The sequence below is a fragment of the Coenobita brevimanus genome, chromosome 108 (assembly GCF_032717465.1).
Source record: "Coenobita brevimanus isolate Jiangsu-jjx chromosome 108, ASM3271746v2, whole genome shotgun sequence".
Taxonomy (NCBI): Eukaryota; Metazoa; Arthropoda; class Malacostraca; order Decapoda; family Coenobitidae; genus Coenobita; species Coenobita brevimanus.
Window position 1 is genome coordinate 5,744,436 of NC_137061.1, and position 19,334 is coordinate 5,763,769.

The following is a 19,334-nucleotide window of genomic DNA, read 5'->3' on the forward strand; positions in this document are numbered from 1 at the left end:
CAAGTTGAGCAGCCTAGCGTGATGGAAGGCAGGACTGAGCTGAGTATGTCAAATATTAGCAAGATCCTTGCTGCCATGGATAAGCTCAAGGAAGAGGTGAAGGAACAGGAAGTGAGCAACCTAAGAACGGAGGAACTTCTGGTTGGTATCGACAAACTCTTCTGTTTCTACACAGACAGGCACAGGGAAGAAATAAACAGGAGAAGACAGACGCTCATAACAAGCTACACACGGCGGGCTCAAGTTGGTGAAATTGCGGAACCAGCAACATCATCTGCTCCTGTTCCTGTTGAGGATAAAGAGGATGCAATGTCAGAAGTGTCAGCATTGGACTTTGAAGGGTTTATGGCCGAAATGAGTGACTTTGATGCTCCTGGGGAAGGTGATCAAGAGGAGTCTGCGGAGGGTAGTGTTGGTGCGGTGGGAGGTGTGGTGGGGAGTGCGGAGCTCTAAGTGTTGCCGCGCCTCAGAACCCCTGTTATTTAAGGTCATCAGGCCTGTTGTCTACTGTTGTTAAGGTGACTACCCATATTTTTGTTATTGTAGCTATAGCTTTAGTACAATGTCTGAAACATATGACCTTTATTATGTCTCTAAGGGCCAAAAAATGTCCAGGTATGAGGGGGTACCGCCCATATGTAATTATTCCCATAAGATTATGTATTCCTAGTACGCGAATTCCCAGTGCGTGAGCTCGTGCACCGCCCAATCTCTCACGCACTGTGCGAGCCTACTGTATTCATACACTTACATACTAATTTTCCACTTACATTACAACCATTTCCACTTTATACAACTATTTACATATTTACGGGCCTTATTTATTCCACTGAGCGTCAGAAAATCGCATCTATATACACTTACTAGGAATATTTTGACTTAAAATAAATTTATGCACTTACATAACTTTCCACTTATATTACACCCGTTTTCAATTTTCATACTAATATTTACGGGCCTTATTTATTCCACTGAGCGTCAGAATATCGCATCTACATACACTTGCTGGGAAGGTATCCACTTAGAAAATATTTATGCCCTTACAGATTTTTCCACTTATAATACACTTGTTTCCACTTCCATACTACTATTTACAGATCTATGGGCCTTATAATTACACTGAGCGTCTGTTTGTCACATTTCTTTCTGAGTATCAGCGTCATATCGCATTCACACCATATCAGAAGTGCATCAAGGTGTGATACCCACTGAAACAAGGGTGAATGCAGATACCCAGGTCACACTCAACGCACTGGTTGCAGGTGTCTTTTCTCTGAGTGGTGGGTCTCACACGGGAATTGCTACACACGACACCTGCATTGGGGCCTAGGTCTATTTGGCTGGGGAGGTACAGGAGTGAGAAAATGGCAGGCGGATATTCTCAGGGGAGTTTGGGTGGTAGGGGCAGTGTGTGTGCGGTGTTGGGGCCTTTCAACCGCATACCAGGCAAAAATCTCACGTCTAAGCTCTCTCAAAACCCTTCAAAGGTTTCCTGAACTCCTATTGTCATGGCGTGCAGGTGGTGGCAATTCAGGGCAGTTATATCTATCAGGTGAAAGAAAAGCTTCCTGTACCACTTCATCGTGGTCCTGGCACACTCAACAGTGGATATTATGGAATCTGACTGGTACACCAGGTGCATGTTGATGTTGTAATCAGGGACACACTCAGGTTTCCACATGTGGTGCCTCCTCTCGCTGAGGTAATCCACGGACTCTGTACAGTGCATCAAGGGGCGGTGAACCGTGGACTAGAGGCTGACTTCTCTATTGTGGTTCCACACTGTTGCTAGTATGTTGTTCGCCTGGAAGATGACAACCTCATTTCTGTCAAGTTTCCGCCCCACCTTGACCATGTGACGCCGGTTCACCTTGACGTTACCACAGATTCCCAAGTCATGCCTGTGTAGATAACGAGCGAGAAGAGGGCTAGTATACCAGTTGTCCAGGTAAAGGACGTGACCACTATGAAGGCAGTCTTCTATCATTGTCTTTACCACTGCTCCAGACAGTCCAATACTCCGATCTTCTATTATGTCTGTCTGTGCACCGGTGTACAAGACTATGTCTTGCACATAACCAGTCCTACAGTCACACATAACAAAGATCTTGAACCCAAAATGGTGCCTTTTGCTGGGTATGTACTGCCGAAATGAAATACTGCCTCTCCACAACACGAGACTCTGGTCTGTGACAAGGTCTCTGTGGGGATAAAATGAGGAACGGAATGTTTGCCTTAGGTGATCAAAAACCAACCTAATTCGCCTCATCTGTGTCATTTGCATTTGCAGGATCATCAGCATCATAAAAGTGGAGGGGACTTAGAATTTGCTGAAAGCGATTACGGTTCATGATTTGACCAAATATTGGTGTCAGCATGATAGGGTCCCTTGTCCAGCATGCCGGAATTCTGTTTTTTCGTACAATACTCATCAAAAGTACCAGGGCAAAAAATAAAAACATTTCTGCAAGGGATACAGGGTAATCATATTTGATGGAATGCCTGCTCCTTGTGCCCAGTCTTTCACTCTCACGGCGCTGGCTGCTAGCAAAACAGTTTGTTTGTTCCACTATTTGCTCCACAAAACCCTCACTGTAAAAAAAGTGGAAAAAATCCAGCCTGGTGGAACTAGGGTGAATTCCTGGAGCAGTGCAGCCAGTGCGCCCCTGCTCAGTGAAGGGGTGAATGATGGGAGAAAAATCACTCCCATCCTCCCAATTCCAAGTCACAAATCCCTCGCCCCCATCGTCGCCTTCGTCTGGGTGGGGAGGAGATGCTGGTGGGGGAGGTTGGGGAGGAGGAGTGTGGAGGGCTTCCCCATTCGCACTCCTCTTCCCTCAGCCTTTACCCTTTCCCTTTCCCTTACCCTTACGGCCTTGTGGAACATTAGGGGGCTGTTGGGATGAAGTCTGGGAATATTGGGGAGCATTAGACGTGCTGGGGAGTGGTTCCCCCTCACCTGCCCCCTCCATCACACCACGTGATTCATCACGCACCCTCACTTGCCCACATGTCTGGGAATATTGGGGAGCATAAAACATGCTGGGGAGTGGTTCCTCCCCACCTTCCCCCTCCATCACAACACCACGTGATTCATCACGCACCCTGACTGCCCCATGTTATACGCCCCACTGCCTCACACCACCACGGGAGAGCAATGACTCACTCCCGCCACTCTCACTTTCTATACTCGCCCCTGCACATTCTATTTCTCTCCCCACTCCCTCCATGCCACTTCTGCCCTCCCCAAACAAAAGACTAGGCCCATACCTGCTTGTACGACGTGATGTGCGCTCGGGGCTGCGATGGGTGATTATCTCGCGGCCGTACCACGTGGCAGCACGTCCCACGGCTCTGTCCTCGAATTCGGGCTCCACATCACATAGGGGCTGCCGAGAGGTTGTTGCATGTTGTGTTTGTGCAGGCTGGCCCTCTCTAGCAGCACGATAAGTCACGTAGTGCCGCTTCCTGGGGGATGGGACCTCCTTATCACTGCTGCTGATCTCCTCCTCCTATGGTTGGTTGGACATAATCTTTGTTCACAACCTCGTCATCCAGTGGCGAATCACTGTCGCCTGTGAAGGCGTCAAGTGTGGCTTGGATTTCCTCCTTCGAGAGACCTCTATGCGCCATGTCTGACCAGGGCCACTGCTAACAGGTGAGTGACCGAGCCGTGGGTGAGCGCGGGTCGCGCGGGGTCGCCGAGTGTCCCTGCCTGGTGGCAGGTAGGGGAAGGTTGAGTGACCCTACGTACCAACAATCATGCACGAGATTTGAAAATTGTGCAAATTATGCACCTTGCAATTGTGCAACGTACCAGTATGTCGACGGAACTGGCAATTACACAATGTTGCAACGTAGCCATACATCGATGGGACAACTCGGGTTAAAGAAAAATTTAGCATATGTTACAGGCCAAAATAATTTTGAAAACTTAGCTGTGTACACTACTTTATCCTGTACTGTACACAACTAACCAAGAATTATAGGGGGACAAACGGTATCCAGAATATTTTCGACCCCATGCCAGATCGAATTTGTGTTCCGGTTATATGGACGTGCCCATGCATCGGATGCTGGTTAATCGAGCTTTTACTGTAGTATGAAATAGGTCTATGTCACTAAACTAAATGGGTTATGAAAAGAAATGCCATACTGTACCTTGTGATAGACACGTGCAGTAAGCATAACCATGAGGGGTGTTATGGTGTAGTTTTTATTTTCCCCAGATGTCTCTCTGTTCACCAGATGCTCTATGTGGTGCACTATCAACTGGTACAAGCGGTGCAGATGACGCTTCCACTGCACCCTGTCCTCTACTACCTCGCTTCCTTCATGTATCTCACTACTACCTGGTAAATGGAAAGGTGGAGGGAACTGTATTATAAGTTAGCCAGTGAACTTATAATCTGTTTCTAGAGACCATCATCATCATCATCATTAATGCACTTCCCATTCATATAAACACACAGACACACGCACAAGCATGCACATATGCATGCATGCACACACACACACACACACACACACACACACACATACACATACAATATGTGCATATAATACCTTTCTGTGGATGGTGCAGGATCATCACTTCATTTAAATACTGCAACAAGTCATTCTGTCTGGCTGAAGGTTTGGATTCCCACATTGCAATCACAGCACCAAATGTTGATTCTGACACTTGACACACTAGACGGCGCCATTCACTCCCAACCTGTGATAATTATGGACACCATCACTGGCACCAGCAGCATGAGTCTTTTCTCACCTGAACCTATCTACCCATTTATTTAACTATTTATGCCCTGATCCAGTGATGGTTCGGCAAACAAGGTGCATCTGAGTCAACCTAAGTCTATTCACCTATTTATCTACTTATCAATTTATCTACAGCCAGACATCTTAATCCCATAAAAGATAGCCATAAACAAATCACCTCCATGTTGCCTTGTCCTCTGCCATCTGGCTGCCCTCCCTACAACTCATGCTTCCCTTTCTCATAATATCTCTCCACTCCATACCTCCTCTTCTATATTATTTATTCCAGAGATTTTCAAGAAGATGTGATTCATATCTCTAAGTTTAATATTTCCACAAAACTGTCAAGATTAGAAGCTGCCCAATTTATACCCCACTCACCTGCTGGTATGGAAAGCAAACTATAATTGTGTGCAAGTTTTAAGCAGACTACAACTGTGTGCAAGTGTTCTTGCTCACTCATATCACTGGCTTGTCCCCAAAACCTGACAGAAGGGAAACTAACCAAACCTGCCCAAATAAATGGGCCACTACTCATCCACTCGCCATTCAAGCCCCTGGAATCCTGACTCTGCCCCACAAGCATAAAAAATAAATAAATAAATAAAAATAAAAGTACAGTAATCAAGAGGCAGTGCATAACATACAGTCTTGGTGAAGGTAAGGAGGAGACTTAGGAGAGACGACTGGAGGTTGTACTCGGAGGAAAGATTTGGACTGATGAGTGATCGCTTTAAGAAATTCAGGAGAGGCTGCAGAGCCCTGGCAGAAGGGTGGGTGAGGCTGTTTCTCTGGCCACTGCATTTGATGATGCCCTCCAGCACCGCCAGGAGGGTCACTGTGTCTGTTGGTATACCCTCAGTCTCGTACAGCCATATGCATATTTTGACTAGTTCTGTAAAAAAAAAAAAAAAAAAAAAAAAAAAAAAAAAGTGAATGACATAAGAATACTTACCATCATTATTATCACCATCATCATTATTCTCCTCCTCCTCCTCCTCCTCCCCTTCATAATCACAATGATAAAATCCTTCCCACTCACTCACCTTTCAAGCTGCCAGAATCCATACACAGTCAGTGCTCGCATAATACGCAATCCTATAGTTCAAAACTCACATAGCAGGGTAGGTGCCATTTTGTGTCCAAAAAATGTCATAACATGGAAAAAATTAATATAACACGGTTGGAGGAAGCTGACTATGCAGTGATGATGGACATAATGCAGCGGGAGACCCCAGTTTGTTTCAAAGTCATATTACGCAGCCAATGACAGACAGAATGTGGCATGAGGCATAAAATCATGGTTGGAAATCACACAACACGGCTGGCGATAGACAAAGCGCAGACCGCATCAGCTAAAAAATGAGATATTAAACATCACATGCAGTAAGGTGAGGCGGTGGGAGGTGAGGCTGAAGGTAACTTACAACACGCAGGCAGTGAGCCAAGCAGGGGGCAGGGGTGGCAGATGGGACAGGGAGGGAGACAAGCAGGGGAGGGGTAGGGTGAGAGGGGGAAGGAGAAAAGTGGGGGTGAAGGAGGGTGGGAGGAAGGGGAGGGAGATGAGCAGGGGTTGGGGAGGGTGGGGAGACAGAGAGAGAGAACAGAACTACAATTCCCACACCCTGCCTCACTCACTCATTCTCTTATTCATTCTTTAACTCACTCACTCACTCACTTGCTCCCTCCCTCCCTCTCTCTCTCTCTCTCTCCTTCTCTCTCTCTCTCTCCTTCTCTCTCTCTCTCTCTCTCACACACACACACACACACACACACACACATACACACACACACACACACACACACACACACACACACACACACACATATGCACACACACACAAAACAATAGAAGAATATAAAAGAACTAGAAATGAATGCACAAGAATACGTAGAGAGGAAGAAAGGATTTTTGAAAAAGGTATAACTGACAAATGTAAGGGTGAACCTATCTATCTATCTATTGCCAGACGCCTCAATCCCGTTTGGGGTGGCCACAAACAAATCACCTCCACGTCGCCCTGTCCCCCGCCACTGCACTCCCCTACTCCCAACTCACACCCCCCCTCTCTCATATACCTCTCCACCCCATCCCTCCATCTCATCCTCGGCCTCCCCCTCCCTCTTCCCCCCTCCACCTCACCCACATACACTCTCTTCATCAGCCTCTCACCCTCCATCCTCTCCACATGGCCAAACCACCTCAGTGTGTTCTTCATAACGCTTCCTATCACATCCACATCCACACCACAATGCTCCTTTATATCCTCAATCGTCAGCCTGTCTCTCCACGTGACTCCACAGGTTCCTCTTAAATAACTCATTTCCACTGCTCTCACTCTTGACTTGTGTCCTTCCAACAACGTCCAAGCTTCACTTCCATACGTTAGAGTTGGTATCACAATACTGTCATGTAGTAACTTTTTCACCTCCATGCTCACTCCCCTGTTTCTTATCACTGCTTTCAAAGAACCAGCAACCTTTCTTCCCTGCTGTAACCTTTCATGCACTTCACCCTCCATACCTCCATCCTTACTCATCGCACTACCCAAGTACTTAAACGTACTCACATTTTCCAATTCCTCACCATCCAACCTCGCTGTACATTCACTGACTTCACCTCTCTCAAAGACCATCACTTTACTCTTCCCTACATTCACCTTTAGATTCCGTTTCTTACACACTCTCCCAAACTCATCCACCAAGCCTTGCAGCTCCCCTTCGTCTTCACTCAACAACACAGTATCATCTGCAAACAACAGTACAGGGAGTTTCCAAACACTATCCTCTCTCACCAGGGACGCTCCAACATCCACTACCCTACCTTGTACATCTTTTATTACCCCATCCATGTACAGATTGAACAACCATGGAGACATGACACATCCCTGTTTCAACCCAACCTTCAAATAGAAAAATACACTTAGTTCACCATCCACACGCACTGCAGCCTTAGCACCATCATACATACGCTTCACAGCATTCAACAACTTCCCATCTACTCCATATATTCTTAATACTTTCCACAATCCTTGTCTATCCACCCTGTCATATGCTTTCTCCAAATCCATGAAAGCCACATACAACTTCTTTCCCTTCTCTAGAAACTTTTCCACTAAAGATCTAAGAATGAATATCTGATCTACATAACCTCTTCCCGTCCTAAAGCCTCCGTTCTTCTCCAACTAGTTCCTCTGTTCTTTCTCTAACTCTGTCAATAAGTATCCTACCATACACTTTTCCTATTATACTAAGAAGACAAATGCCCCTATGATTACCACACACTTCTTTTTCCCCTTTTCCTTTGTACATGGGAATAATTATACCTGACTTCCAATCCTCCGGGACTCTACCTTCCTCCCAAGCCAATCTGCACATCTTCCACATCCATTCTACTACTATCTCTCCCCCATGCTTCAGCATTTCACCACACACTCCATCAATTCCTGGGGCTTTCCCCAATTTAACTTTCTTCATTGCTTCCACAACTTCTATCCTACTGACTTCTTCCTGTCTTCTCACCTCCCTCCTTCTCCCAGCCATTCCCCAGCCACTTATACTCGCATTACTTCCATCCTCTATGTTCAACAATTCCTTAAAGTGTTCTCTCCATCTGCTCACTTTTTCTCCCTTCTCCACTAGTAATCTACCATTTTTATCTTTCACTCCCCTGCTAACCTCACTTCCACCCTGTCTTACTCTCTTCACCTCTTTCCAGAACATTTTCTTACAGTCCCTCCACTTTACACTCAAGTTCCTTCCAAATTCCTCATCTGCCCTCTTCTTACTAATCTTTTCTTAGAAGGTGTGTCCTCTTATTTAGATGACTTGCTTGTTGTTGCAGACAACTGGGAAGACCATGTAACCTGACTTCAATCATTGTTCTCATGCTTAGGGGAGTCTGGCTTCACAATCAACCTTGCTAAGTCTACATTCGGCAGTGCCACCGTGACCTACCTGGGCCATGTTGTTGGACAAGAATGAACTCGGCCCAAGCAAGCCAACAATGAAGCCATCTTAGAATACCCAACCCCTACTACCAGGAAGTCACTCATGAGGTTTCTGGGCATGGCTGGGTTCTACAGACGGTTTTGTAGCAACTTTTCTGCCATCGCGGCACCTCTTACAGACCTGACAAGTTCTAGACGCCCCTTCCGGTAGACTTCTGCTTGTGATGTGGCCTTTCACCAGCTGAAACTGCTCCTGTCCTCCAAACCAATTCTTCGCACTCCTGACTATTCCTGTCCATTCACTTTACAGATAGATGCAAGCGATAGTGGGATAGGAGCAGTTCTATTCCAAGAGAATGCCGGTGACGGGGTGTTGCATCCAGTCTCTTACATCTCAGCTAAGCTCAAAAGGCATCAACAACATTATTCAACTGTGGAGAAGGAGACACTTTCCTTAATCATGGCTCTGCGAAAATTTGACTGTTACCTACACAGGCATAGTCACCCTGTGACAGTTTACACCAATCACAATCCCCTGATTTTTATTCGGCGGATGCGTAACCAGAACCAGTGAATTCTCAGATGGGCACTTCTGATTCAGCAATACCCCCTTGTGGTGAAACACATCAAAGGGGTGGACAACTTGGTTGCTGACGCCCTTTCTAGAGCTCCATCTACTATGGACATCGGCCAGCAGTAGTCCTCCTGTCTGTACTACAATGGACTTAGAGGGTGAGGTGTAACGGCTGTTGCTGTCCTCCATGCTATTTATTTGGTTTTACTCTTATGGAATAATTCAGATAACTCACAGTTGTTTGAAACAGTTCAGAAGAAGCCTGATCAACTTTTCGAGTGCTTCAAATCTGGTTTTCTGGAGGGATCCAAGGCTTCATTACCACATCTATGAAGCTACAACTTGGGATATAAATTCGGCAGGAAACCTGCCGGGGGCAGTTGATCAGTGATATCTGGACTGATCAGCTCACTGCCCTTACTTTACTCTACTTCTCAGCTGTGATTACCCTGAAGTAACACGTGTATTGTGTATCATGTATGGAGAGACTGGGACTGATTCTGTGCTGCTTACATCGTGTGAGATTCTGTCTGGACCACCATACAGATATGTATATGATGTGAACACTGATCATGTAGACAGGTTAACTGTATCCAGTGGCATAAAACTTTGATTTGTTTCTCTTTTGTTCTGTATAACTTTTGGGGATATTTAATGGGTTGGTTTTGTGTAATATGTAAAGTAATGTAATATTTTTTAAAAATAAAACTTAGATATTTTCTTGGGTTTATTTAACTGGTAAAACTATTTAGATCTGCAAGGAAATCTTTCATACCTGGGAAATAAGTACAAATGATTGGAGTGAACTGCTTTTGTGGTATTGTAGTTCCATATCCCTAGACCAGAGAAACACCTTAATATTTACTAACAACTACAAACCGTAAAACCTGGAATAATACAACACTGGTAACCGTCAAACAAGCGTGGTGTGGCCGGGGCGGTGGTGGGGGCACTCTAAGTGCGTTACCATGCCTCGGAACCCCTGTTATTTAAGTCCATCAGGCCTGTTGTCTACTACTGTTGAGGTGACTGGCCATATTTTTCTTATTGTAGCTATATCTGTAGTACCGGTACAATGTCTGAAAAATTTGACCTTTATTGTGTCTCTAAGGGCCGAAAAATGTCCAGGTATGAGGGGGTACTGCCCATATGTTATTTTTCCCATAAGATTATGTATTCTCAGTGAGCAATTTCACACTGCACGAGGACCAGGACCGCCCAATTTCTCGCGCACTGTGCAAGCCCACTGTATGTATGTATATATGTATGTATGTATGTCTGTATATATATATGTATATATATATATATATATATATATATATATATATACAGTATATACTGGACACAAGGTGCTACCCAAAAGATCCAGTAATATCTATCTATCTATCTATGTATAGCCCGATGCCCTAATCCCGCAAAGGGTGGCAGCAGACAAAACGCCTCCATGTCGCTCTGTCACCCACCATTTGACTACCCTCCCCCCAACTCATTCCCCACCTCCCTCATATACCTCTCAACTCCATCCCTATACCTCATCCTTGGTTATCCCCTCCCTCTCCCTCCCTCCACCTCACCTACATACACCCTCTTAGTCAGTCTATCATTCTCAATTCTCTCCACATGTCCAAACCACCTCAGTGTATTTCTCCTAATCTTCTCAACCACATCCACATCCACCCCACAATGTTCTTTCACTTCTTCATTCGCCAACCTGTCCCTCCATATATATACACACATGCACGAGGTGCTACCCAAAAGTTCCAGTAATTTGAACAAAGGAAGCCAACCGTTTGCAGTTTTTGCCTTTTGCTGCTAGGAGGAGTCAGCAGCACCCCTTGTGTGTCAGTGTGGCCTCAGCTGTGTCTGTGAGCAGATGTGTTGTTGAGCTAGGCTTACTACTGCAGCGTGGTGTGTAGGTGGTTTTGTGGTTTTGCAATGGCGGACCAATGGCGCAGCAATGTCAAGTCGATGTTGATCGTTTTCTTTGTTATCCAAGGGATTGTTCACAAGAAATTCGTCCCAACCGGTTAATCTGTCAGCGGATAATTTTACTGTGAAGTTTTGCAGCGTCTGAGGGAAAACATCTGCTGCACATGTCCAGAACAGTGGAAGAACAAGGACTGGGTCCTGCATCATGACAACGCCCCTGCCCACACATCAATCGTTGTCCGGCAGTTCCTGGCTTCCTCTAACACAGAAGTCATTCCCCACCCACCCTATTCACCTGACCTTGCCCCCTGCGACTTTTTCCAGTTTCCCAAGCTGAAATTACGACTGAAAGGGCGTCGATTGGACTCGATTGAGGAGATCCAGACAGAATCGCAGGAGGTGCTCAAGACCATCACGTCTGAAGTCTTCCAGGTATGCATGGACTTGTGGAAAAAACACTGGGACCACTGTATACATGCCCATGGGAACTACTGTACTTTGAAGGCGACACTGAGAACTGGGAGGTAAGTCAACTTATTTTCCTAAAATATTCAAATTACTGGAACTTTTGAGTAGCACATCGTGTGTGTGTGTGTGTGTGTGTGTATAATAATGGCGCTCCAATCGGATTGAGCCGGTGAAGGTTTATATCCAAGGGATGGTTGGGGTTTATTGATCACGTAATGCCACTCAGGGATGAGTGAGGCTGGTCTCTCATCTTAGATGCCAGGACCAATTTGCCTAGCCCCGGGCTCCTACGCTCCTCATGGGGGCAACATAGGATTGGATGATGGATGGATGGATGGAGATATATATATATATATATATATATATATATATATATATATATATACGTATGGAAGCGAGGCGTGGACCTTGCAAGAGGGGAACAAGTCAAGAGTGAAAGCAGTGGAAATGAGTTACTTGAGAGGAGCATGTGGAGTGACATGGAGGGACAGGTTGACGAATGAAGAAGTGAAGGAACGTTGTGGAGTGGATGTGGATGTGGTTGAGAAGATTAGGAGAAATACACTAAGGTGGTTTGGACATGTGGAGAGAATGGAGAATGGAAGACTGACTAAGAGGGTGTATGTAGGTGAGGTGGAGGGAGGGAGAGGGAGGGGTAGACCGAGGATGAGGTGGAGGGATGGAGTTGAGAGGTAGGTGAGGGAGGGGGGGGGGGGGTTGGGGGGAGGGTAGTCAAATGGTGGGTGACAGAGTGGCTTGGAGGCGTTTTGTCTGCGGCCACCCTTTGCGGGATTAGGGCGTCGTGCTATAGATAGATAGATATATGTATATATCTATCTATCTATATATATATATATATATATATATATTATATATATATATATATATATATATATATATATATATATATATATATATATATATATATATATACTGTACCGTACGTATATATTGGTGGTAGGTGGGGGCGCTCACCATCCACTCACTCAATGTAGTGCTGCTCTCGGGTGTTTGCCCTGTCCTCTCCTCCATCCTTCTTTCCTTCCATCTTCCTCTAGCTTTCTTTCTTTCATTCTTTCCTCGTCCTTCTGTCTAAGGGTGACTTTACACTCCCTCTTCTGTCTTTCATTCCTTCATGCTTTCCTCTTTCTTCTGCCTATGGGTGACTCTACACTGAGTGACAATGCAAATGGTTTCCTGTACACCAGGAAACCATTTACTACGCTGGGTGGTAACCATATAACCTAATTTTGGCACCTGGTGGTTTAGTGGGTAATTATTGTGCTCCAATCGGATTGAGTTGGTGAAGGTTTATATCCAAGGGATGGTTGGGATTTTTTGCTCATCTAATGCCACTCAGGGATGAATGAGGTTGGTCACTCTCATCTTAAATGTCAGGACCAACTGCCTAGCCCAGGGCTCCTACACTCCTCATGGGGCAACGTAGGATTGGATGATGGATATATATATATATATTCATTCCTTGCCAGACGCCATGTATCCCAAACGGTTTGTCAGATCAAATGATTGTGGTATGCAAGATCAAGCTGAGAAGAGTGAAGTGGATCGGGACAGAGACAAAGTTGTGAAGCTGAGGATCAACGAAATGGCACATGAATACAGTGAGTCTTCGATATACGAAAGGGATAGGGACCTAAAAAACCTGTCGTAGAGTAATTCGAAATTTTGTACATAGGAACAATTTTCCCCACTGAAATATACATATAAATGAGGGGATGTGTTCCAGGACCTCCTCAGACCCCCCACCTAAACTTTACCCCCTCCCAATTTTGAAGTAAGCAATACCTTTATACAATTGTAGAGAAGGAGGTGACCATATTCTTGTACATCTTCTTCTTCTTCGTCACAGTCCCAACGGTGGAAGCTGCAAGGCCTAAAGCACGCCCAATCTCCGAGACTCCCTGCCCCCCCTCATGGGGTCTTATGATTTCAAATTTCCTTTCCATAGTTAGAGTACAGTGCAGCTTCTTCTTTGCAATGGGCTCCCCTGATGCTGGAGGTGATGCAGGGCGTTTGGGAGGCATGGCGAAACAATACAAAAAGGTGAAGAGCTGTGAAAATATCCTCACGTACAGCAAAGCTGTGAGGAGAGGAGGGACGTGGACTCAACTGAGAAGCACATAAAAATTCGTTTACCAGAAAGGGGTTAGTTCGTTTTCCTCGGCAAGCGAGCGTGACACTGTGCACTGCGCCCATTTTCAATTTTTCACACAGTACTCCATTAAACCCTTCATAGCTGTCGGCCTTGAACAACACTTTACTGTTTCGGTGTCAGTGACGTTGAGTTAGCATGCCCTATAAAAAATTGTGAACAATTATGGAAGGGAACTAAGGTCACTGGAGTGTTTACCCCAAGCATTCAGGCATTCTCTTCACTCCAGATGTATTGGCTGATGTTTACATGCTTATGTTACATGCGCCCTAATTTTGGCCAAGTTTCTTTCAGCAAGAGAACATAATTTTACTACCCTCAAAAAAAAAAAAAAAAAAAAAAAAAAAACAGAAGACAAACTAGAGGACTATGAATTGAATTGGTAAGGTCTTTAGGCTGTATGCTTACACGAAAGATTATGGGTTTTACAATTGAACAGACGACATGGAACAAAAATGTTTGGTAATCAGAAAAAAAAAAAAAAAATTGCTCTTTTGTCCCACATGTTCTCATAGGTTAGAATTCAGTTCCACATTCTTCATTTGGTATCGCTCTTCCCAATATATTTCGGACCAACTGAGCACAGTTATTTCTGCTCCTTGAAGTTAGTGTACATTTACTGCTCATTCTTTTGTTCGTTCTTATGTGTATGCCTAAAAGAGAGAGGACTGATACAAACAATAATGTATACCATTATCACTTTCATAGCTGCTGGCCTTGAACAACGCCTTACTGTACCGGTGTCAGTGACGTTGAGTTAGGGTGAGCTATAAAAAACTGCGAGCAATTATGGGAAGATAACGAAGGTTACTGGTGTGTTTACATGACCCTACTCCACCATCCCAAGCAGTCAAGGCGTTCACAGTTCACTTCATCCCAGATGTTTTCGCTGATGTTTACATGCTAATGTAACACACATCATAATTTTATTAATTCGTACACGAATCATAGCAGATCACAGGATGGGTTCAGGGGAAAAAAATAATAATAAAAAAAAAGCCAGGTATGCCAGATGAGTCTTTTCCCATATGTAAGAAAAAGAAATTGATTTTAGAACTTTGAAAAACTGGTCCCAAGGCCGACCACGGGAGCACGCAAATTTCTGAACCCACAGCCATTGAGGGGGCTAAACATATGCTTTACTTCAAGCAGTAAAAGCACCTTACAAAATCAGTTCTCCCTGATAGTTTGTTATATTTTTCAGATTATTTCTGGGATGGTAAATACAGTAAACGTTTCTTGTTAAAATTGTTTCCCCGTCGTTTTTAGCTGTTCTGGTGTGACAACTCTTGTTTTTTTCATTAACATAATGGTGGAAAGGACTGTTCTTCCCTAAGTGTTTAACTAAACCTGGCCTAACTGAGCTTATCTGTACCTAATAATTTAACCTTACCTAACCTCCAGTTGGGAAATTGGGAAACGATATCCACCTTTGAGCACACTGAGTTTCTTCCACTGCGCTGGAAACGATTGTAGGGGAAAGTGACGATAATAACAGGGAGGAAATTTTTCTGCAAGAAAAAGTAATTTGCCAAACTGAAAGTTGACAGAAAATTACAGAAACAAGCTGGATTATGAACCGAACTGGTAAGGTCTCTCTGCTGCTTCAAGTGTACAATGACAGACACAAGTATCTTCCCAAAGTCTGACAAATATAGGGTGGAAAAATCGAACCATTTGAAACAGACACTAGTAGAAACAGAGTTTTCATTGTATTTCACCTGGTGTAAATTTTCTTCAGACTGACCTGGGAAGATAGTTGTGTCTTTCATTGTACATTTACCAGTAAATAAATCAATCTAACAGTACTTGTGTTTTGTTTCCGCCGGAATAATCGTGATTTCAGGCTTTTCAGGCACCTCTTCACACCATATAGTCTGGATAATAGGGCAATCTCTGTATTTCCTTTTGTATCGATTTTTGTATCATCGAGACAGATATTTTCGTATTGTGGAATATGTCCTATATTCATCGCTTTCTTACCATCAAAAATTCGTAATTAGGGTTGTCGTATTTTGAAGACTCACTGTACAGGGCCAAAGTAAAGGAGGAGTCAGAACCTGTGAATTGGAATGCAATGGATCTGGACAGAGTGTGGAATGTATACAGGGACTACTTAGTTAGGAATGCTAAAGCGGTGTGTGTGGCATGAGTATCAACAAAGAAGAAAGGTATGGCATGGTGGGATGAAGAGGTTGAGAGCAGTGGAGGAAAAGATGAAGAAGTGGTTAGAGTGGATAAAGAATAGGGGTTCAGTTGAAATAAGAACTGAATATACTGACAACACGAAGCATGTAAAGACTCCAGTGAAGAGAAAAAAAAAAGGTAAATGATGATCTAGGAAGAAAAATGAAAGCAAATTACTATGAAAACAGGAAGTTATTCTTGAGAGAGGTGTGGAAATGTAGAAGCGACAATGGAAAGAAAAGTTAGTGTCAAGGATGTAAGTGGTAGATTATTAACCTATGCAGATGAATTAAGAACCAGATGGAAAGAATATTTTGAAAGTTTGATGAATATGAATGGAGCGAGGAAAGCAACTGATAACATAACTGGTTCTGGGGGTGTACAGAGAATGAATCCAGTGCCAGAATATGTGACACTCGCAGAGGTGAAGAACGCTGTGAAGTGACTGAAAAATGGGAAAGCAGCTGGGGCTGATATGGTGTATGCAGAGATGTTTAAGTGTAGTGGAGAGAGGGGAATGAAGTGCTTGTTGGAGATATGTAGGAAGGCATGGATGAGTGAAACTGTGTCAGTAGAGTGAAAAAAGGCAGTGACTGTATCCCTGTACAAATATAAAGATGAGCAAAGTGAGTGCAAGAATTATAGCCACATAAGTCTACAGAGTGTTATAGGGAGGGTATATGGAAGAATTATTATAAAGTAAGACAGATGACAAAAGTCCTTGTGGATGACGAACAGGGTGGCTTCAGGAGTGACAGAAGATGTGTGGATCAAATAATTGCAGAGACAGATAGTGGAGAAGGCATGTGAGAAGGACTTTAATGTGTTCACAGCATTTATGGATCTGGAAAAAGCATACGACAATGCAGATGGAGAAGGACTGTGGAAGTTTTTGTGCATGTACCGTACGGTGTAGACGGTAATATGCTAGGTGCATTAAGAGTTTGTATGATGGTAGTGGGGCAGGTGTATGGGTAAAGGGGCATCTAAGTGAATGGTTCACGATCAATGTGGGTGTTCAACGAGGCTGTGAGATGTCCCCATGGTTGTTCAATACGTATATTTACGGGATGATGAGGGAAGTAAAAACATGAGTAATGGACAGATGGATGGCGTTGGTAATGAATAGTGATGGTGATGGACGGAATACCTCAAATGTATTGTATGCTGATGATGCAGTGCTACTTGCAAATACTGGACAAGACCTTGGTAGACTAGTGCAGAGTTTTGTATACTGTATATCTGTAAGTGTCGTGCATTGAGAGTAAATGTAGAAAGGAGTAAAGTGATGGTTACTGAGAGAGAAGGTGACTCCCAGTGTGATGTTACAGTGAATGGTGAGAGACTGGAATAGGTGAGACAGCTCAAATACCTTGGTACAGCGATAGACAAGAGGAAAATGCGCGAAAAGAAGTGGTCCTTGATAAAGACCACAGATTTGAGCACTGCAGCTGCGCAAGGCTTACACCGAGGGTGGGACACCTTTCTCTTATTAAGGGCCATTAGGATGTTTTTAACATCATTTGCAGGCCATACAAAATTATCAACTTAAATCAACTGTACCCCAGTACATTATATACACATACATACATACATATATATATATATATATATATATATATATATATATATATATACACACACCATGTACATCAATCTATCTATTTATCATTTATCTATCTATCTATATATATATATATATATATATATATATATATATATACTGTAAACCCTCATTATACAATGCCTCATTGTACGATATTTCGCTTATACAATGTCAAAATTTTAGTACCCTATGCCCACTATACAATGGGAACGATTTGCAACAACGATGGATCATCCGCAGCTCAGTGAACAGCGAATGTGCAAATGCAACAAAAACGTCCTCACACTGTCGGCATTAGACCACACACACTTGTCCACCGGTCCAGCCTCATTAGCTAGCCCTGCCCAGCCAGCCAGCCCTGCCCAGCCAGCCAGCCCTGCCCAGCCAGGCAGTTCTGACATTGATGAGTGAGGGCTGTGAGTCCCTGTGACTGTGAGGCCGAGTAGGGACAATTCGCCGTCAGGACGATTCCCCATCATTTATATACGTATCAGTTTATTTAGCAAGTACACTAGTTTTTTAATTATGTAAGTTATAAAAGTGATGGTGGTTTATTGTTTATATAGTAAATGTAAAATACGGCATCAAATCATGGGCATTAAATGAAAAATAATAATATATTGAAACGTGACTCAGCTGATTTATGATCGATCCTTCATCTTAGCATAAGGCTACATACGAGACATTGGCATTTATATAAATGCCTAATTACCTTAAGTGAACGATCGACATACTTTGGAATTATACAAATAATCTTCATGTTACATCTATATAAATGTTTCGGGATATTTCGCCACCAAGTCAATTCGCCATCACAACAATAACAAGACAATTCGCCATCGGGACTTTTCGTCGTCAGGATGATTCCCCATCGTTTATTTTCAATCAGTTTATTTAGGAAGTACCCTAGTTTTTTAGTACTGTATTTGTACCTCTTCAAAGTCATTTTAAAATATACCCAGGATGTTGTAATACCAATGGAAATTAATGAAAACAGCTGTGGGTGATGCTAGAACATAATTCAAAGTCAACTACAGCAAGGTAGAAACAAGTTAAATATTGTCTAAAAGTGCAACTTACAAATGATATCCAAAGCCAATGCTATTGAATGAGAACAGACTTTGATAGATCCCCCTGAGAATTAGTTATTAAAGTATCAGTTAATCAATAATAAGTATGTTTACAGAATGACGGGGAATTGTCCTGACGGGGAACGTCCATATTATGACGACGAATTGTCGACTTCATGGCGAATTGTCTAGGAACCACATAAACAACTGTTGCTTGCTTCAGTAAAGGTAAGAACAACAGTATACTGTAGTTTTCATGCTTTTTTCTCTTTATTCACTATTAATGTGTTACTTTAAATGTTTAAACATAAGGATATTTCATGTATGTGAGTGCTAAGGTGTGTGTATGTGAGAGTTTAGGCACGTCTGGGAACGTATCCCCATTGACTCCATGTTATAATGGGGTTGCTATACGATGGATTGCTTTACGATGGGGTTTTCAGGAACGGAACCCCATCGTATAATGAGGGTTTACTGTATATATATATCCATCCATCCATCCATCATCCAATTCTACGTTGCCCCATGAGAAGCGTTGAAGCCTGGGCCTAGGCAATTTGGTCCTGACATTTAAGATCAGAGTGACCAGCCTCACTCATCCCTGAGTGGCATTACA

At 43.6% G+C, this 19,334-nt stretch overlaps 1 protein-coding gene across 1 annotated transcript in view; it reads right to left on the reverse strand.

Annotated features, from left to right (window-relative positions):
* The window catches only part of LOC145416941 (serine-protein kinase ATM-like), a 505,436-nt gene that overhangs the window by 463,660 nt on the left and 22,442 nt on the right, over window positions 1-19,334 (reverse strand). Inside the window, exons 5-7 of the mRNA XM_080285796.1 lie at window positions 5,409-5,656; window positions 4,567-4,717; window positions 4,162-4,352 (exon numbers count right to left, since the gene is read on the reverse strand). Coding sequence (XP_080141922.1) covers window positions 4,162-4,352; window positions 4,567-4,717; window positions 5,409-5,656 — 590 coding nt within the window. The remainder of the gene's footprint in view (window positions 1-4,161; window positions 4,353-4,566; window positions 4,718-5,408; window positions 5,657-19,334) is intronic.